The sequence below is a fragment of the Lipophrys pholis genome (genome assembly GCF_963383615.2).
Source record: "Lipophrys pholis genome assembly, chromosome: 14".
NCBI lineage: Eukaryota > Metazoa > Chordata > Actinopteri > Blenniiformes > Blenniidae > Lipophrys > Lipophrys pholis.
This window is the reverse complement of record NC_137633.1, coordinates 17329208-17348125: the sequence shown is the minus strand read 5'-3', so window position 1 is coordinate 17348125 and position 18918 is coordinate 17329208. Positions and strand designations below refer to the sequence as shown.

The window sequence follows — 18918 nt, the reverse complement described above, 5'->3', positions numbered from 1 at the left end:
AACTGTTCACTGTTGACACTTTGGTCTTATTGATATTGTGACTTACAAAAATGATTCAATATAGTGAAGGAAATAGAAAGAAAAGAATATTGATACTCCCACTCTTTATTAATTCCCTTAAAAAAGGAAACTTATGAGGAGTATTTAAAAAAAGCTGGACTTTTTTTGGTCAGTCTGTCAGTAAAGTCTGTAATGACTTGAAATATGTCAGGAATTTTGAGAATTTTTTAAAATAACGTCTTTTCATAATAATTTGAAACAAACCAAACAGTTCAACATTCAACTAAAAATGACACCCTGGAGAGTGACAAAGTGTTTCACCTATTAAAATCCTTTAGTGTGAGTGGGTATGTCAAGATTTATTTTATTTACCTTTTAAATATCTACTAAACAGTCCTCTATATTCATATACAACAATGTCAGTTAATAATTTCACCATGTGCACTTTTGAAACTTCTCTGATATGGGCTTCATGCTATGGGCTTTTTTTAGACTTCTGTATAACGTGTAAAATATAAAAATGGGATAACCTCAATATGATAGTTTTTTTTTTTTACATAAAGTAAGCTGCATGAATTATATGTGTGCGGTGTTTATGTACATGCATATTTTTTCATGTTTGTTCTTAATTCAAAGGAAAATGTTTCAGTCAGGTGCAGTGGTGCAATATCTTAAGATACACTCACAATGTACTGCACACATATTTAACCATCATTCTCTATTTGTCTTTAATTTGACATGCTCAGTTTGGAAAATAAGGAAGACCTTTCGAAGTAAAGAGTTAAAAAGGAAAGAAAGGTCCACCCAGAGGCGGTGTGGGACAGTCGATAACTGGACCAGAGGCGCGCGCCTCGTCAAAGAGGCAACAGGTTGTCCGTGACGCGGCGCCACCCAGTGGACACATCCGGGGCGGACATCGGGACCGTCGGTCACTCGCGATCAGAGTTGGTCTCTGTTTGCTATTGTCCCGCAGGTTCAAGCCAAAAATCTTTCTCTCATGGAGGACGGAACCTCGCCTGGACTGAGCGGTGCTCGATGCGAGAGCTGCGTGTGCGTTTGTGCGCGCGCCATCTGCACCGAGTGAAGGAGGACGCGCCGAAGAAAGAAACGCGTGGAGACGGAGAGTTCACTCAACCTGAAGATCGGGGACTTATTCACCTACTTTACACGGTTTGTGTGAACTTTGTTTCCGGTGAAAACGTGTGCAGGCTCACAGCGGACGTTAAGTCAGTGGGCGACAGTTTGTTTTACGCACTTTTGAACTTTACTCATGTTTGAAAGTTTTATTGCGCGTTCCAAGGCGCGGTTTTTAAGCGTTAAGATTAATGATCTGACACTTGACTAACACGAATCTACCTCTTGTAGGTCCAATTTGGCTTGGATCCCTCTCTCTACGTGTTGATCCGAGTTCATTTCGGTGCTTATATTTTTACGCGCACGGTGGACTTAAGCCTGTCAACAGCTTTGTTTGCCTCATGGTTTCAGGAGTTTGTCCTGCTGCTGCTGCTCTTTGCCTCGCCGTGCACAGACATTGATTTGCCTCCCATTCAAATGAGCAGCATGGCTTCCTTCAGGCAACCTGCCCTCGCTTTTAGTTGAACTCACTGGATTTGCTTTTCAGAGTGGCAAGGTTTTCAGCCATCATCTCATGGGATGTCTTGTTTTCTGTATATCCGTGTAGGTTACGTCCACAGTGTCTTTGACCTGGGCTGACAGAAAGCCCAGCAAGCACCTGCAGGGTCACCACCTCACTGGCCTTTGACCCTGAGACTGCAGTATGGGCAACTTTTCCAGCAAGGATGGCCATGGGCCCACAGGTAGGTCAAAAACAGACACACCTTCAAGCTTACATGTTCTTATTTTAACAAGCTAATCACTCCCATTTCAAATGTTTCTCCTTCTCTGTGTTCTCTAATCAAATGTTTGGCATTGTGTGCAGACGGCTGGCTCCGTGTGTTGGCCTCATGATCTGACTTTTTCTTTTGGAGGATAACGCCAGCCCACCTCAAAGATTTGATTCATGTAGTTGGAAAAAAAAAAGGAGAGCGAGAGGAAGAGTGAGCAAACGGATGAGGGATTGGGTGAGGAGTAATCAGGAAATTGGGACACAGAAGAGGGAGAAGCAAGTGGAAAGGGTGTGTGTGTTTGTGGGGCAGCAGGGATCTTGGCAGCTGTCCTGTGTTGTTCAGAGAGTGGTCATTCTCCTCGCGGCCCCGTGTGATTCGTTTCGGCCCCGGCCGGGCCAGCTGTGATGAATCGGCAGAATTCCCCAGCTCAGCACAAGGGCAACGGATTAATCATACACAGCCTAATGCTGCTACACACACACACACACACACACACACTCTCATTCAGTCAAGCTGCCACCCATGCACATGGTTGAAGGAGCACATTAAGGTTTGGAATGAAGAAATAAAAAGCAGCGGTGGTATGAGAGCGTTATTAGACAATCCTGTCATTCTTTCTGGGTGATCCGGCCTTGTAGCAGGTGGTACACACACAGCATTGCCAAATGTTCAGCAACCCCTTTTAAGTTAAGCAACCCCGTCATCCAAAAACGCACTGTTTTTGGATGAAGTGACTCTTTTGTCCAAACAAGGCAAAGGAGCAATGAAAAGGAGGAGACGCTGGTTCCCATAGCTCTTGAAGTCAGTATGGGTGGCATGCTGTGAGGAGCAGAGCCCATAAGTGGGAATCACTCATGCTTTTGTGTCAGGTCTAATAGTTTATTGGTGGCCTACTGCTACAAATATGTCTCTGTATGGGAAGTGTTCTGTGTGTGTGTTGCTGAATTGTAGAATGGGTGTCGTTGAGGATGAGCAGGCCAAGAGGAATGTCTCCCATTAAAGCTTGGGTCCACAGGGACATGGCCTGGATGTTTTGCTGGTCAGTGAGGGCAGTGTTGTTTCAGCCACATCATTGAATGGTGCTGTCAGTGTCCACATGCCAGACGAGTGACTACTGAGCCGACGTCTGTCTCCATTACATCTGTTCCTTCTGTTCTGTCAGCGCGGGGATAAGAGTTTGAAAGTAAAGTTTGGAGGCCGTCGTTTTTGTTCATCAAAACCTTTCTGTTACTTTCCCCCTCTAGGGGTTCATGCGGAGAGTTTCCACACCCCTCCTACGAGCCCCCAGAGTATTGAGGATGGGTTTATGGCCGTTGTTCCCCAGTTTCACTCGTCCCCCGGAGCGCCGATTTCATCCCCACCTCCGGTGCCAGCATTCACATCCAGTGGGAGGAAGTCACACCACGGCACCCCGACCACTCTCACCCCGCCTCCCAACTGGAGGCCTCCTCCACCTGTCGGCTCAAACACCCCTGTGAGTCCGGTGCACAACAAACCTGGAGCGACAGTGGCAGCCAGAGGGCATCCATCCTCAGGGAGGAATGGAGGGCCTCCTACCTCCACCCCAAAGACTCCAACCTGCCAGGAGAAAAGTGTGGCTGTCAGCCCTTTGAAGACTCCCTCGTGTCACTGCAGCGCCTCACCTGTGACAGTGAGCTCTCTGAAGCATAACTGGAGAGAGAGGGACAGTGGTCTGTCTCAGTCTCTGCCACCGGGGCAGGAAAGTAAAGTCGGCCACAGCGAGGAGCTGGAGAAGCTGGTGGAGGAGTGGAGGACGACACTGGGTGTCACTGCCTGTCAAGACGGCAACATAAACACAACAGGCAAGTCTGACATGCATCCATCATACTGTCTCCTTTTTCAGTACATTCACTCGTGCAACTAGTGAAGGAATCACACCTTTTTTTCCTGTGAATTCAGACAAAGAAAAAATAGTAGAATGTAAGAAGTGCTGGTTATAACTACAAATCTATGAAAATGTACATTTTTAGAACTGAATGTTTTCAAATGTAGAGATTTCTGAATTAAAATGACAATATGAGTTACAGTGAATTCATGATACACTATATGGACATAAGTATCTATTCACCTCAGTTATTTACTGAATTCAGTTGTTTCAAGCCCCATTTATACAACGTTTCAAGTCCAAATGCATCGTGGTTGTTTTTTTTTTTTACGTTTTTTTGTTTCAGAAACGTTTTGTGTTTTCATGGCATTGTCTTTTCGCAGAAATGATGTAGTTAGCAAGGCAACGCACGCCTGCAGGGAACAATAAGCTACAAGCATTTTACATCCATCCATCCATCCATCCATTTTCTTCCGCTTATCCGGGGCCGGGTCGCGTTTTACAATGGCGAGTAAAACTACCAAGTCCCAGGACAATATGGACTGAGAATCATGACACTCATTAAGGCGCCATTGTTGTTATTGTCCATCGACTCGCACATGTGCAGAAGAACTATTTACCACGGCTGTAGTGCACATGTGCAGTGGCAGCATTTTATAAAAGTTGCATTTTTGCCCGGTTTCCCTGGAGATGTCCAGCACGTCCAACATATCTTCTCCTCCATCAGTGCCAGACATCATAAATGCTCTGTTGAGTAAAAATGTCCACAAATTGCAACAGAAGAACTCTTGTATCTTGTATAAAACCTTCTTACAAGAGTGGAAGCTGGAGCGTAACTCAATATATTAAAATGTATGTATTTGAATACAATTTTTAAAAACAGTCCCTGTTGCTATAATGATCAGGCTTCTAGATGCTTTAGTCTGTATTGTGTAAAAGCCTCTAAATAGCTCACCTCTGATCATATCTTTCATTGCCTATTGGTAACAACAGCCTTTAACAAAGTCATTAGGAAACCCTATATTTTGCTGAATCTTCTATGTAAGACTGTACATTTTTTTTCTTTAGAATCCTGTGAGTTGGCAATCGAATTTTACTTATTACGAATTTCTAAATTCATTTGGGGTTTTTTGTCTGGTGTGCCAGGAGAATAGATTTAAGCCCTGTGAAGGAGATGCAATGACCATCCCAGCCAATTGAACCTTGCGTTTACCCCACTATACAACTGCTTGCAGAGTTTATATTTATTCCTAAAAGTTTCCATTTCATTGGGGGGCCTCACATTTCCCTCTTTATTTAAGAAGGGCAAGTCTGTTTCCTTGACATTTTTTTTGTGTTTGATATGCATGTGCTATCTGCTGACATTTCTGTATCCTTCCCTCAGAGATACTGAAGCATCTACTCACTGAAGTGAAAAGCTTGAAGAGTACTTTGGAGGTGAGATGTTCTTGAACGTTCTTTTCTGAGTCGCTACTCGGAAAGTTTCTAAATTTCAATTTGAAGGTCTGTTCTGCATTTCTTGTTGTTGTTTTTTTACTACAGTATGCACCCGTTTCTTTCCTCACTAAAACAGCGGAAAGAAGATTCATATGTAAACAGGAAGTCATGTAGAGGTCAATGTCGTACGTCTGACCTTTCAGCCTGGAGATAACACCATAACTCCCCCTCCGAATCACAATAGGCCCTGGTATGCCCCCCTGCTCGGCCCCCTGGGAGCCGCAGCTATGCTAATGAAGGTTTTCCTGTCCTCTGCCTCTCCTCAGAGGCCCGAAAGAGGAATATTATTATGAACATCTTCTGTCCAACAAGATAAAGGTGATGCAAGTAGTGTCTTTTTTTTTTTTTAAAAGTACAGATGCAAACGTCAACATGAGAAATGACATTGCTATAGATAGAAAAAAAGTTGCACTTTAAACTGGTAGAGTCAATTTTCTTTTTGTACATGAGGCACAAGATGCTTTTCCTCAAGAGATCTTTTCTGCCATTTCAAACGGAGCTATTCTTTACTCCCAAACCTGAATTCGAACAAACCGAGGCAAGGTGAGACTAAAATACAATTCTGGTAGAATTCTCCACTCCGATTGCTCCAGGTCTCTTGGCTCTTTTGGGGATGGTGATATTCTGCGGTAATTTCCTGTCAGACGCTCGTTCCAATTCCTGACACTCCCTTATGAGGATTGTAGCTGGGAGCTCCCAGTTTCCTGCAGATCTGTCACAGATTACAGCTGCTGGAGTATGATGTATGTTGTGCCTTCTTCCCCATTTTTTGGGGGATCTTTTTGACTCTCTTGCCATTTATCGTACACAAGTTTTAATGGAATGCTCCAGAGCATTGCAAATTCAGATGGCATCTTAATTTCAGCACCCTCCTTGCCTTTCTTTCCTTCTACTTTTCCACAACCCTACTGGGGACCGAGAAACACAAGCCTTTGTGTGGACCGGCTAAGTCTCAGAGAGACTGTGGTGTAGCATTGAGAAGGAGCCGTGTTATGGAAATGGTGGCAATCCAACACTGTGTTTACACGGGCCCTCTGTAGGGAGATCCACGCTGGCGAGGCTCGACTTTATGAACCCGCTCGTTCTGCTCTCGCAGTCCCGGGATCTTTTTCTTGTGGAGCGTCGGAGCAGGCGAGTGCAGTGCGGAGGAGGGGGTTCACATTCGGCTGTTCGGGAGACAAGAACTTGTTTTGTTTTGGCCGTGCGGTGAGGTGGCGGGGGCCGAGGCTGGCCTTGACTGACTGGCCATGTGTTTTAGTGTGCGAGCGGCACATGAGACTGAAGACTCACAAACTCGCACAGAAGAATTGAAAGTCTTGGCTTGGTAGAGTGGCCTCCACCCTCCCTCCTGTCTTTTCTCCCCTCTCTCCCTCGCTGTGCCTCTTTGCTTCTTCTTTCTTCATCAGTGAGCAGACCACTCCTCCCTGAGCACAAGAACTCAAACAATCACACACAAAACTTTGGCTTGCAGTGGTACTTCAGCTCGATGGTTCTCAACCTGGGGTCCGGGACACTCTTGAGGGGACGCCAGGAATCTCAGTGGGGGTCTGAAGCTTTGCCTGCTCAGGTTATCTCAATTAGATAATCGTGTTGGAAGAAAACCACAATAAGACACCTTTTAGGTCTCATTTACAGTACGTTTGAAGTAAAAACTCAATCTTTGCATTTTTCTTTCTGAAAGGTTTTGTGTTTTGAAAACGATGTCCGTTTGCATGACAAAAGTAGAAACGCTGAAAACGATGTAGTTTTCATGAATTTTTGCATTTTCACTTGAAAACATTAGACACCTTAGAACGTAGGTGGGTAATGAATGTTTCATAGCGGCCGCATGACAGCGACAGCTGTGATTGAGCCATAAGTTGATTCAGTTATCCTTAATAAAAATACAAAGTAAACGGGTTGTTAATCTGTATGATCTGCAAGTCAAGTTTCCCATAAGCGCTGACTTTAAAAACTGATGATAATGATGTGGACATCTTTGAATTTAAAGCCAACTAGCTGTATTCACATTTTCATTTGACTTATCATTGATTTACCGTCTAAAAGCTGAACAGGTATGACCAAAGGGACGACCTGTTGGGCCCATATGTTGTTGTGACATGAGAAACTGCCTTTTGTTCCTTATTTGAAGACTTCTTCTTTTGAATGGCTGAGACTGGGTGTGTCCAGCAGAATGTGGATTTGCTGTAAGAGTTTGGCAAAGCATTGATCCCTGTGCGGGTCTGCACTTTCTTAGAGTTAATCTGCTGCTTTGGAAAGAGTGCTCTAACTTCTCCTCTATTTCCTGTCTTTCTCTGTCCTCCCACTTCCATTCATCTGTCCCTGTGACCAAATGTTGTGTTCCCACCTGTTGATTGACCTTTATCCATTTAATCTAAGCCGCCATAATTCTTTCAGTCACATTCTGACAGAAAAGCCCTTCCTGTATGTTCTCTTCATCTGTCTTCATTACAGCTTTCCCAACTTTCTCTGTCCTTCAAGCATGCACATTTCCAATGAAGTGCAGTCAAAGAAGACACATGAATGCCCAATGTGCACGGAAACATTGCGGGTGTTATCCATTCTACCATCTGTTTGTGCTTATGTGCACCACCAGTCCTCAGTTAACCAAGGAAAAGGAAAACGTTACATTCATGCCTGGATAGTGGTTGTATGTGGGTGGCTGGTTAGATTTGTGTTCTCTCCTCGGGAGATTTGGTTGGTGAATCTCCGGTTTGGAATCAGTTCCAGGTGAGGGCTGCCGGAGAGTTCCGGGAATGATCTTTAGGTTCTCCCTGCTCTTTTTGTCTACGGGAGGCTGCTCCAACCAACCAGGGCCTGCTTCTGGAGGCCCTGGTGAACGGTCACATGTAGAATGAAGATTAAATGCATTCGGGAGGATTGGAGGAAGGGTGGGGGTGGGGTGGGGGGGGGGGGGGGGGGGGGGGGTGGTGACTGTGTGTGTTGAATTTGTAGTGCATAGGGAATGTGTTACTTGGAAACCTTTTCTTTGGTCATTGTAGACAGTTTGGCTTTTCTTAGTTATTTCCCTGTGTGTCATTTGCCAGGAATTGCTTTCACTCTGCTCTGTATGTATAAAGAGTCTTTCACTACACTGGTTCCCAGCCTCAGAAGCCTTTCTGAGATGCAATCTAGAAGGAAAAATGTTGGCCACCAGCGTTCTGAAACAACTGAATATCTGCTGCAGGCTTTGGAACGCTGAAGAAAGGAACCATTACAGAATTGACATGATTCCATAAGTATCAGCTCGAAAAGACTGGGTGTGGAGGTGAAGTGGGGACAAATGGGTACACACACACACACACACACACACACACACGACTCATGAGTGACTCGGATGTGCATCAAAAGAATAGACAACAGTGTGCACGGTTGTCAAGACTGAATACCACATCTGGTCTTGCACTGTGGGGCACTGGGTCAAGTCTTGAGGGAGAGAGTGGGTGTGTGTGTGTGAAGACTGGCAATACACACCCTTATCTCAGTGTGAACTGAGAAGCGCTCTTTCCTGTTTCCTGAAACGGACATGCTCCAGTTGCAGTGTCCACATTCAGATAACTTTATGAAGCTCATGTCCGGGGGAAGCGTGTACTTCAGCTCGCAGAGTGCATATAGATGCACGTGAGAAAACTACAGTGTGGTTTGGTGTTGAGGTAAAAGAACAGGGAGGTGTGGGTGGAGGGGAGGGGGGAATATGATATGTATGGTTGTGTGTGTGCATCCAGTGTAATCTGGTCCAGCTGTGGTCTTAAGTCACTGGTCAGATGAGGGAGAGACTTGGCTCAGATGCTGCCTCCTCCTCTCCATCCATTCTTCATCTAATTACCAACCTCCTCAACCCCTCCCCTTTCTCTGCACTCTATTTCACTTTACTACTTTGCATTTTTTCCACAGTCCCCACACAGAAGACAGACAAGACAACAGAAAGTGGTTGAACAAATGCAATTCCGTTTCTTTTTTTCACCCGCGCCTCCTTACTTTCTTCAGTTTTAATGGCAACGTTCAGCGTTTGTAAATCGTCTGGTATTGTTTAAACCTTGGCTCCTCCAGTTTGGAGCTCCTTCTTTCATGTTTAGGGTGTGGCTTGTTACATGTATGAGACTGGAAAAACTGAAAACTTTTTCTGTGTCAAATATTTTCAATGCAGATGTTGTTCTGTTTGTTGAGGTTTTGAACAGTCTTTATCTCTACCCAGGGGGGCAGCATGAGGAATGGTTGTGCGAGTACCTTGGGTGGGTTAGGGTTACTTTCAGGCCCCGTTTACATGACAAGTGAAAATGCATTGTTTTTGTGTTTTCATTTCAGAAAGGTTTCGCATTTACAACAGCAACGTTTTAAAAACAATGTCCGTTCACACAGAAATGGCAGAAAGTCTCACAATGATGTCGTTAACATGCCAGGCCATAAGTGAGTGCGGTTTGTTATTGTAATGAAAAGACAAAGAGAACAATACTCTATCAACATTAACAATGGCGAGTATGCGAAGATTCGTATGGACAGACAAAGTTGGATTGCAGGTGACTCTCAGGTATCAACCTACCAAGTCCCAGGAGAATATTGTTGTTATTGTCCATCTAATTGCGCATGTATGCAAGAGTTATTTACGGCCACTGTGGTGCGCATGCGCAGAGCATCTTTTTTTTTTTTTTACCCTGTTTTAATAGAGATGGAAGATTTTCAAAAAGTTGTATCTTCCCCCGTTTCTTCGGAGTCTGCGCGTTTTCCAAAAGCAGTTTCACAACACAGTGTTGGCCACGCTCCCTACAATGCTGCTTGAATAAGTTTTTCTTTTTTGTGTGTGTGTGTGTGTGTCCAAGTTATAGCTGTTTTTCTAAACTTAAAATTATTTGGAAAAAAAAGATCAAACGTCTGGCTCATGATTCAGTTTTGCCTCCATTAGAAATGGCTTGTCAGCTTCGTTATCTCGACTTGCTCAGGGTTGCTGATCAGCTCAGTTCACCTTCTCTTCTGATTAGGACTAAATAGATGTTTGTTTGTTCATCTGATTCTATCCATGTCTGTTGGGAGTTCAGCCAGTGGCAAGCAGATACATTTCAGGTTTAAATACACAGATTTTATTGGCTCAGTTAGAATGTGTCGTCTTCAATCTCAAGGTTCTGGATTTGATTTCTTATCTTACCCTGTCTATAAGTCGGTGTCCTTGAGCCAGACGCTAAACTATAAAGTCTCAATGAGTTGCACATTTAATCATTCAGCCTACAAAGGTAGTTTTATCAATTACTCCACTCGTCCAATCGCCTTCTAACCTCACCTTTTCCAGGTTAGAGTCAGAGACTGGAGCATTGTGCAGCATTAGACGGGCCACCAGTCCATCACAGAGACTGACACACACACACACACACACACACACACACACACACACACACACACACACACACACACACACACACACACACACACACACACACACACACACAAAATATGCAAACTCCCCTCAGAGAGATCAAAGTCTTAAGATGGACTTGGGACTCCTTGCAATTAGAAAAAACAAAGAATTAAAAAGATCAATGTGTTGTATGTGCTTTTACAACGCCTTGCCTTGGCTGTTGGGACACAGCAGAAGAAGAGTGGGAAAGCATGGTTTGACTTTTATTTCCTGAAACTACTTATGAGTTTCACGTCTCCTTTTTAATTTGCCTGACTGAAACACAATTCTCTAAAATTGTCTGCGTAGTGTCAACAGCCCATATCTCAGCCTTACAGATGAAAATATCAAGAAATTCAAAGATTGAAGCATTGTTTTGTGCTTTTTTTTTAATGCATGGCTTCTGTAAGGTGAGCTACTTACTGTAAAACTGACAGATTTACTTGGAAATGGCAGGTTTCATCAGCCAATCATGTGGCAGATTGTAGTTTTATGTACAAGTATTTCACAGTTTAGATTTGTTGGAATAATTGATGTGTAATTTAAAATGGCTGTGGTTTGTTTTCTAGACGGAGCGTGGCGAATGGCTGCAGTTCCAGGCCGACCTCCAGGTGGCGGTGGCGGTGGCCGACCGCCTCAGAGCCGAGGCTGAAGAGGAGCTGACGGCTCTCCGGACGGCCCACAAAGACACTGAGCGGGAGCTGGCCGCGGCCCAGCAGAGACAGAAGGACGCCGACGTGCAGCTGGTCACCTTAAGAGGAGAGCTGAACGAGAGCAGGCAGAGGCTGGCGGCCCTCAGCCAGGCTCCGCACAAAAACGAAAGCCAGCGTCCTCGTCAGGAACCCGACAGGCCGCGCGTGGAACCCCTGAACTCTGACAGCGGCGAAGGAAACCAGAGGGGCAGAGTGGTGTACAGGCTGGGATGGGAAGCGGGGGAAAGGAGTCAGAACGATCTGATGAAGAACGTGGTCGGCCAGGAGGAGAGGACAGACTCTAAAGGCGTGACGAAGCGTTACCTGAGAAATGTGACCAATGAGGAGAGGAGTGGCGAGGGCGGGCGACTCGGCGAGACACGAAGAGTGATAACCACAGAGAGGTCAAGGTGAGCGTAACTTTACCTTGTATCTTCCTAGATATGAAATAATCAGTAACATGTATGGTACTGCAGTACGTATATCCACAACGCAGTCGCCTCCTGCCAGGGATAGATTTTTTTTTTTTTACTTCGTTCCTTTGCAATGATTGTCTCAGATTTATTTCTTTTTTTACACCAACTATGTCAAGGCTGAGCTGAAATGAGTATTTCGCTGCGATTTTGGACAAAGTTTGTGTTTCCGCCAGAAGCGCTGTTTTGCATTTCAGACATATTGTCCATTAAGGGTCAAGGTGCAGCAAGTTTCCACAGTAACATCATCAGGCAGTGCAGACGAGGCTCTGAGTTTAAGTAAAAATGCAACAAAACTTTGTCTCCGTGGAAACGGGGAGGGAAAGCACAACTTTCTGAAAATGCTCAGGCTGTCCCTGTGTAGACGGCGGAAACGCTGCCAATACGCTTGCGCTCCGCGGTTGTAGTAAATAGTTCTTCTGCACGCATGAATAGATGGAGACTAACAACAACAACGTTGGCCTCCAGAGTGTCGTGACTCCCCGTCCATGTTCTTCCTGGGACTTGGTACTTTTATCGTTGAGTCATCCGTAACAACAATCCAACTTCGTCTCTCCATACGAATGTCTGTGTACTCGCCATTGTCAACGGTTATAGCGTGTTGTTCTTTGCACATGTGTGCATTTGGTTTCTTTACAAAAACAAACGGCACCCACCCGTGACCCTACTTGAGAATACATCCGATTCAGCATTTCTGCCATATGCAAATTCTTTTTTCTGAAACGAAATTGCAAATCGATACATTGTCATGTAAGCAGGGTCTAAATGTGGTCATTTTTACAATGAAACTTACCCTATTTCACTATATTTGACTGTATATCGGGTCATATGCTCAAAATCACTTAAGCATTTAAGAAAAATGACCCAAAATGACAGTCAGCAACCGCAGTGACTCAACAAAACCACAATACGACTGTGACGTGCCGAGCCTGGTGTGTTGGCGATCAGACAGTGTGAGTAAATTAGTGCAACGAGCAACTTTACATATTTCACATTACAACAAATTTCTTCATTCTGCCACAGCACAAAAAAACTAAAATACAAACTCGACCAAATATGGTTTTGAATGTGGTTGTGGTTTCTTTTCACGAGCAGCCTCACAAGGCCACTTGAGGACACATTGCAGAGTGAAACAGCTGTCCTCCACCGAATGCCATGTAAAACATTTGGTTTAGCTTATTGAGTCTTTTCTTTTTAATATGCTGCAGAAGCCTTTCCAGATTACCTGCTTCCTCAGACTCCATCAGCCTGCAGAATGGCCAGGGGTCCCACACGGCCGCAACGGCTGGGCCAACAAACAAGGTGAGCCATCGTCTGCGAGGAGGAGTTCCCGGGACGACAACGCGGTCGATCCGGGAAGTTTGCATATTGGTAGGAATGCTCAGTTTCATATAATTCATGTTAAATATCTGTTTGTGTTTCAAGAATGTGGGGCAAACGCGAGCGCAGAGAACTCTGGACTGGCAAGAAAGTCGGTTAAACAATGAGATTGGTGAGTTATTATGGATTTTTTTAATGCACAAGTTTCCCACTTTAACATTATTTTAATGCAGTTTTTACGTCAAAATGTTCCTCATTTGATCCGTATCTTAACAACTGACTGCTGTAATGTCCAAAGATAGCACCATATGTGTATTTTAAGAGAATAAAATGGTATCACTCAATCACATCAAATGTTTTGTTTAAGCATTCAATCATGGGATTTAATTAAATATTTTTCATTAACACTCTGAGGCCGCTTTCAGAACTGCACTAATCATTTTTTCAGAGCAATTAATTGACTCCAGATTGTTAAAATACCAAATTTCGACACCTTTCCCAGGAATATAAAGGATTTGAATGTGTTTTAAGTGCACGTTTTTTGTTGCTTTTGTTATTGTGCAGCTGGGTACTACTCCTGCAACAGAAAGTGGTGGAAAATATAGACTTGGTTATTTGCTTTTCTCTCAGGAGGATGGCCCTGATGCCAAGTTTATAAAAAATGTATGTGTGTCGAAGTTTTTTTCTTATTTTTTTTATGGTGTCGAATGGGTTATTCTGTGCATGAAGTGTATTTATCATTTCAAATGTTTTGTCACCTTTATGCCCGTCTTTACAATTGTGATCCAGACTTTGCTGAAGAATCAGTAAATTAATGTTACTTTGAAGGTACAACTGCAACATTTAAAATGTCAGTATTTACAGTTATGTTATGATTTGCATGTGAGACGATTATGTTTAGCGACTGTAGCTTTCTGTCGGTCCTCAGTCTGTGTTTTGGAGGATTTGTTTGTTTTTGTTTATTTTAACTCAGCGATTCAGCTATCTCTTCATTTCCTGTTCCTTTTATCAGTATGGGCAAATAGTCCTGTGCTCTTGAATTTAGCCTGTCAGTAAACTGGGCATCTTCAAGGATCCCTAATTTAGTTTTCAAGATGATGGCATACATAGTTGCAGAAGGTTTATCACTCTTTCTTTGCCTCAGACAAACGGCTCTATCCTACAGTCATGAATGAAATGTGGTGTAATATTTGTATTTATACTCAAAGAGCGAGCAAACGAGTTTTATCTGAAGCTTCTGATTGGAATGTTTTAATAAACTGAAACGCCACAACCAAGGTTTTTGTTGAGGAAGTTTGAATTCGGAGCGCCCAGGCAACTGGAAAGCAAAATAAGTTGTGACTCATGACACCATCTTGAGGTATAGTGTGGAATTGCAATCAGTGTAGTAGCTGTTCATACTCGAACAGCAATACGTGTTTGAATCCCCAACAACCCAGGCGCATTTAGCTCTAAAGTAATGCATTTTGTTTGTCTTTGCAGAAAAACGTGAGGAGTCTCTAAACAAGTACAACTCTGCTCTCACTGAGCTGCCACCAACCAAGTGAGTCCACACGTAACCACACACTGACATCAAGTCTGGTTTATTTGCAGCATATTTTAAAATCGAATTACTTGTTTTAACTTAAGTTCACTTCTCTGGCAAAATCAAAGGTCAGCATCGAGGCTGAAAAACCTTTTAGTAATTATATAACTGAATCAACTCGGTCTGTGGCAACTTTCTCTTCAGATTCCTGCTTCTAATAACGGCTCATGCTATATCTGTGTCCACCTGTCGTCAGGTCTCCGGACGGATTCAACCTGCTGCTGCGTCGCCACGGAGGATCGAAGAGAAACTCGCTGCTGCGCTGGTGTCAGAACCGAACGCAAGGCTACAAGGTGATTGGACTCTTTATGCAACAATAAAATGAGGCTGCAGATTTATTGATAAATAAAAACTCAAAAACACTCAAATTTCTAAAAGAAATAACAATAAAAAGGGGTTTTCCTTTGGATTAAGAAAGACTTACCATATTAGGTAGAATATAATTTGCACCTGAGAAAAGATGCATTTGTCAACAAATATGTCATGAAGAGTAAGAAACATTTCAACTGGTATATAACACATGTTTTTTTTTCATGCATTGATGTAAAATTATTGATAATCCTCCAATAACTGTTGGAATCCAGCTCACATTGTCATCCTTTTTTACTTTTATATTCTGCTGTGAGGGTTTTTCTTCGTTCTTAGTTTGGTAGGTTTTTATGGTACTGTAGCATCATTCTGTTGTCATACAGAGACAAAGAAATACGGATTCGGATCACATCCCAAATTTGATTGGATCTTCTGTGCAGTAGTTTATATGTGATCTTGCTAACAGACATTCAGATAAATAGATGCCGATTATTTTTATTGCATCCTTGGCGGATGTAAAAAAGTCCCACTTATTAGATTAGATAAACCTTTATTTGTCCCACAAGTGAGAAATTCGAAAATTTCTTAGTCTGGAAAATGCAGTACTGCATTATAACCAACATGTAACTATTACTTATTTAACTATTTCATTGTAAATAATTCTGACAGCACTTGCAGGCTTTTATAGAAGATTTACACGAATTCCACTTAAAAAGCCTTCAACTCGCAACATGTATGACAGGTGTCCAATACATTTTATCTCAGGGGCCACATACAGCCCAACTTCACCTCGAGTGGGCTGGACCAGTAAAGTCTCTCCTATCACCTCCACCAGCAGACCACTAACTATATACGACTACGTAACAAGATAAAAGCGCCTTCTGCTTCCCTGTCCATGCAGAATATTGACATTACCAACTTCAGCAGCAGCTGGGCGGACGGCCTCGCCTTCTGTGCCGTCTACCACACCTACCTCCCCTCGCACATCCCTTACAGCACGCTCAGCCCGGACAACAAGGTGGGAGTCCTTGCACAGTGTCCGTCTGCCTGACGGAGAGCGTCGGGTCACTCATAACTAACGGATTTGCTCTTTTCTGTGTAGAAGGAGAATCTCAGTCTGGCGTTCAAAACGGGAGAGGATGTTGGGATCGCGCAGGCTCTGGTAGGACGAGTCCCGGTGGCTTCAACAAAGAGAAGAAATCAGCTCCGTTTGCTTTATGACTTTTCCTTATGATCTTTGTGTAACAGACGGTGGAGGAGATGCTGAGAGTCGGAGGTCCTGACTGGCAACGGGTGCTGACCTACGTGGAGAGCATGTACCGTCACTTTGAGATGTGAGCGCTGGAGGTACGGACAAACGGTCCCACACAGGACGCCCAAGGACTCTTTCAAAGGAAAACTTTCAACTCTACATTCAAGATCTATAGCTTCACATTGAAAGAGTAATAATTCAAACGCCCACATAATCAAATAGTTTAACACAGTGTGGTCAGTCCCATTAATATCTTTCTTTCAAGGTTTTTTTTTATTGAATTTTACAATCTTACAATTACATAAGAGCCTTTTTGAATAGATTTCCTGCGCACTCCATCACCCCACAGTATATACATAAAAACAGATAATAAGGAAACAAATGTAAAACTGACCCTAACCCTAAAATACAATTGGAATTCTTCTCCCCGATATGCAAGCAAACTGACGATTTCAAGCTTTTTTTTGGGGTTTAATTCTTGATTATTTTTGACATGCAAGTCATTAAAATTATGTGGTATCTCAGATTTTTTAGAATATTTCATACAATTAGATGTTCCACTTTTACATTTATATGTTGACTGTCTAAAAACAAAACAAAAAAAAACATGAACTTTTCCATGCAATTCAAATTTTCTGAGATGCACCTGTGCGTCTTTAAAAAAGAAATGTTATTGACCACTGTGAGTTTGTAATAAAAGTATCCAGGAGAATGTATGTTGCTGTAAGTGTCTCCACACTGGTACTTCACACGCAGAACACACTGTATTGCACGCGTGTATTGAAAATTGGAAGCTTTTAAGTGTGATTTTTTTTTTTCTGTCTTTCTTTTTTTGTAAGAATTCTGCATGTCTGTGGTCCTTCTCAGCACTCTGTAAATATCCCCCTCCCCCTCCTCCTCCCCCCTCCCCCCCAGCACTTTTGTGGGTGTCTGAATGCGATTGTGTACAGTTGCATCATTTTTTTTTTTGTCGTCTTGAAAAGCCTTCAAGTCGAGCAGCTACAGAAATGTCTTGATGATTTGTCCGAGATCAAGTTTCTGTTTTGGAATAACACTTTTTGTGCTTTCTCGCGGATGAACGTGGCGACTGTGTGGCTCGATCTGAATCTCAAACGGCCTCTCCCGTGTTTTCACAAGTGTTGCAGTGCTGTTCTGGTGCTCAAGGATGTGCGTGACAAGAGTTTGTAAAAAGAAAGCGAATCCAAAGCCTCCACAAGGCTGCACATCCATGTTATCACATCTGCATCATTGAAAAACACGGCTGGTATGAATAAAATAAGTGTTGCCAAAGTTGTAAAAGGCCAAAATGTACGATATGTGTATATGTAACTAATGTGGAAAATTGAATTATGCCAAAGCAATAAACGGTTAATGTGAAATATGTAGTGTTGTGCAATCATGTTAAATACTTCCCCAAAGTGATGAACAGCTGCAGCAGAAACAATAATGGACATCTCTATTGGCTCGGAGCTAAATCCTCATGTCCTGTGTTGGCTAAGCAGGATTTAATCAAGGTTACACTGCCATCTGGTGGTAACTCGAAGGTAATACAAACTACCGCCAGGAAGTTTGGAGACTACTGCATTTATGACGTAAATGGTCATAATTTTCATCATTACCTCCCCGAGCTGCTATTTTTACGATGAGCTCAAACTAGTTGTTGCTTTGTATCATATTATACATGGGCCAAAGAAACTAACACGTTTTTCCTCAGTTTACAGTCCATCCCACTGACTAAGCTTGCTCAAAGTTTTTTTTTGTCATCTTCCATTGAAATATTTTTGGAATTATTTAAAAAAAAAAAAGGGAAATGTTTTCATCCATGGTTTCTTTGTGGCTCATGTCAATAACAATTATATTTAAAATGGGTTTGTATGTGTCCTTTATGCATCTAAAAAGTATTGCTGTTACAAGTGTTTTTGTGTTTTACTGCAATTCAGTCATTTATCAGATAATTTCATACTTTTCACTGTACATTTAAAAAAAAAACCCTGCAAAACAGATTGACAATTTAACTAAAGGTTAGCTGCTGTTGTGTTTTTTTTCTGCCTTGAACAAAGAGACTATTTGACTTTTTTTTATAAATGTAAGACACTAAAGACACATTCAGAATGTTGCCATCTGAGTACATTGTACCGGTTGCAACACATCTGATTATGATGGTGAGTTTCAAAAAAACATGCAAGCTTGATTGATTGTCGAGAACATACTAGTGGGGTTTTTTTTATACATAGCAAAAAAAATATTTACAGTTTATTATTGTTTCACGAGACTGGACCCACTAAGATTAACCTGAACTGTATGTGACCCCTGAACTAAAGCCTTGATTTGAAATCACAAGTCACTATCGGTATATGAGTAATGGGAAACTGGGAAGTTCCCAATTGTCTTGAGGAAACTGCATCTGTAAATTTGGGAAGCATGTACTCAGAAAACCTGATGTTTTTCAGTATTCATTGCAACATTATTCCACACACATGTGGTTTATCATGCAGACGAAACGATACGATATTAAAGAGTACCCTTTAGTTTGTCAGCTTCTAGTAGATTTTGTGTCCCATAACACGTGTATTTGTCTCTCCATGGGTTTGGGACACGACTGGGAGTAGTCTGATCCTGAATAGACAGACGAGATGTCTTCCCCAGGGCATGGGCACTAAGAGTCCTTGAACACCTGACTCCTCTTTATTCACTGTGTGCGACAAACAATC

General features: G+C 42.8%; 1 protein-coding gene across 1 annotated transcript; it reads left to right on the top strand.

The window, feature by feature from the left end:
* Positions 1 to 839: 839 nt before the first annotated feature.
* LOC308119579 (cytospin-A) lies at positions 840 to 17583 on the top strand. The gene is made up of 12 exons (XM_080479671.1): positions 840 to 1170; positions 1682 to 1817; positions 3092 to 3670; positions 5078 to 5130; positions 11146 to 11678; positions 12950 to 13043; positions 13167 to 13233; positions 14544 to 14604; positions 14843 to 14939; positions 15857 to 15973; positions 16058 to 16117; positions 16204 to 17583. The coding sequence occupies exons 2-12, from the start codon at positions 1778 to 1780 to the stop codon at positions 16291 to 16293; spliced, it is 1791 nt and encodes a 596-aa protein (XP_080335797.1). The 5' UTR covers positions 840 to 1170; positions 1682 to 1777; the 3' UTR covers positions 16294 to 17583.
* Positions 17584 to 18918: the final 1335 nt, after the last annotated feature.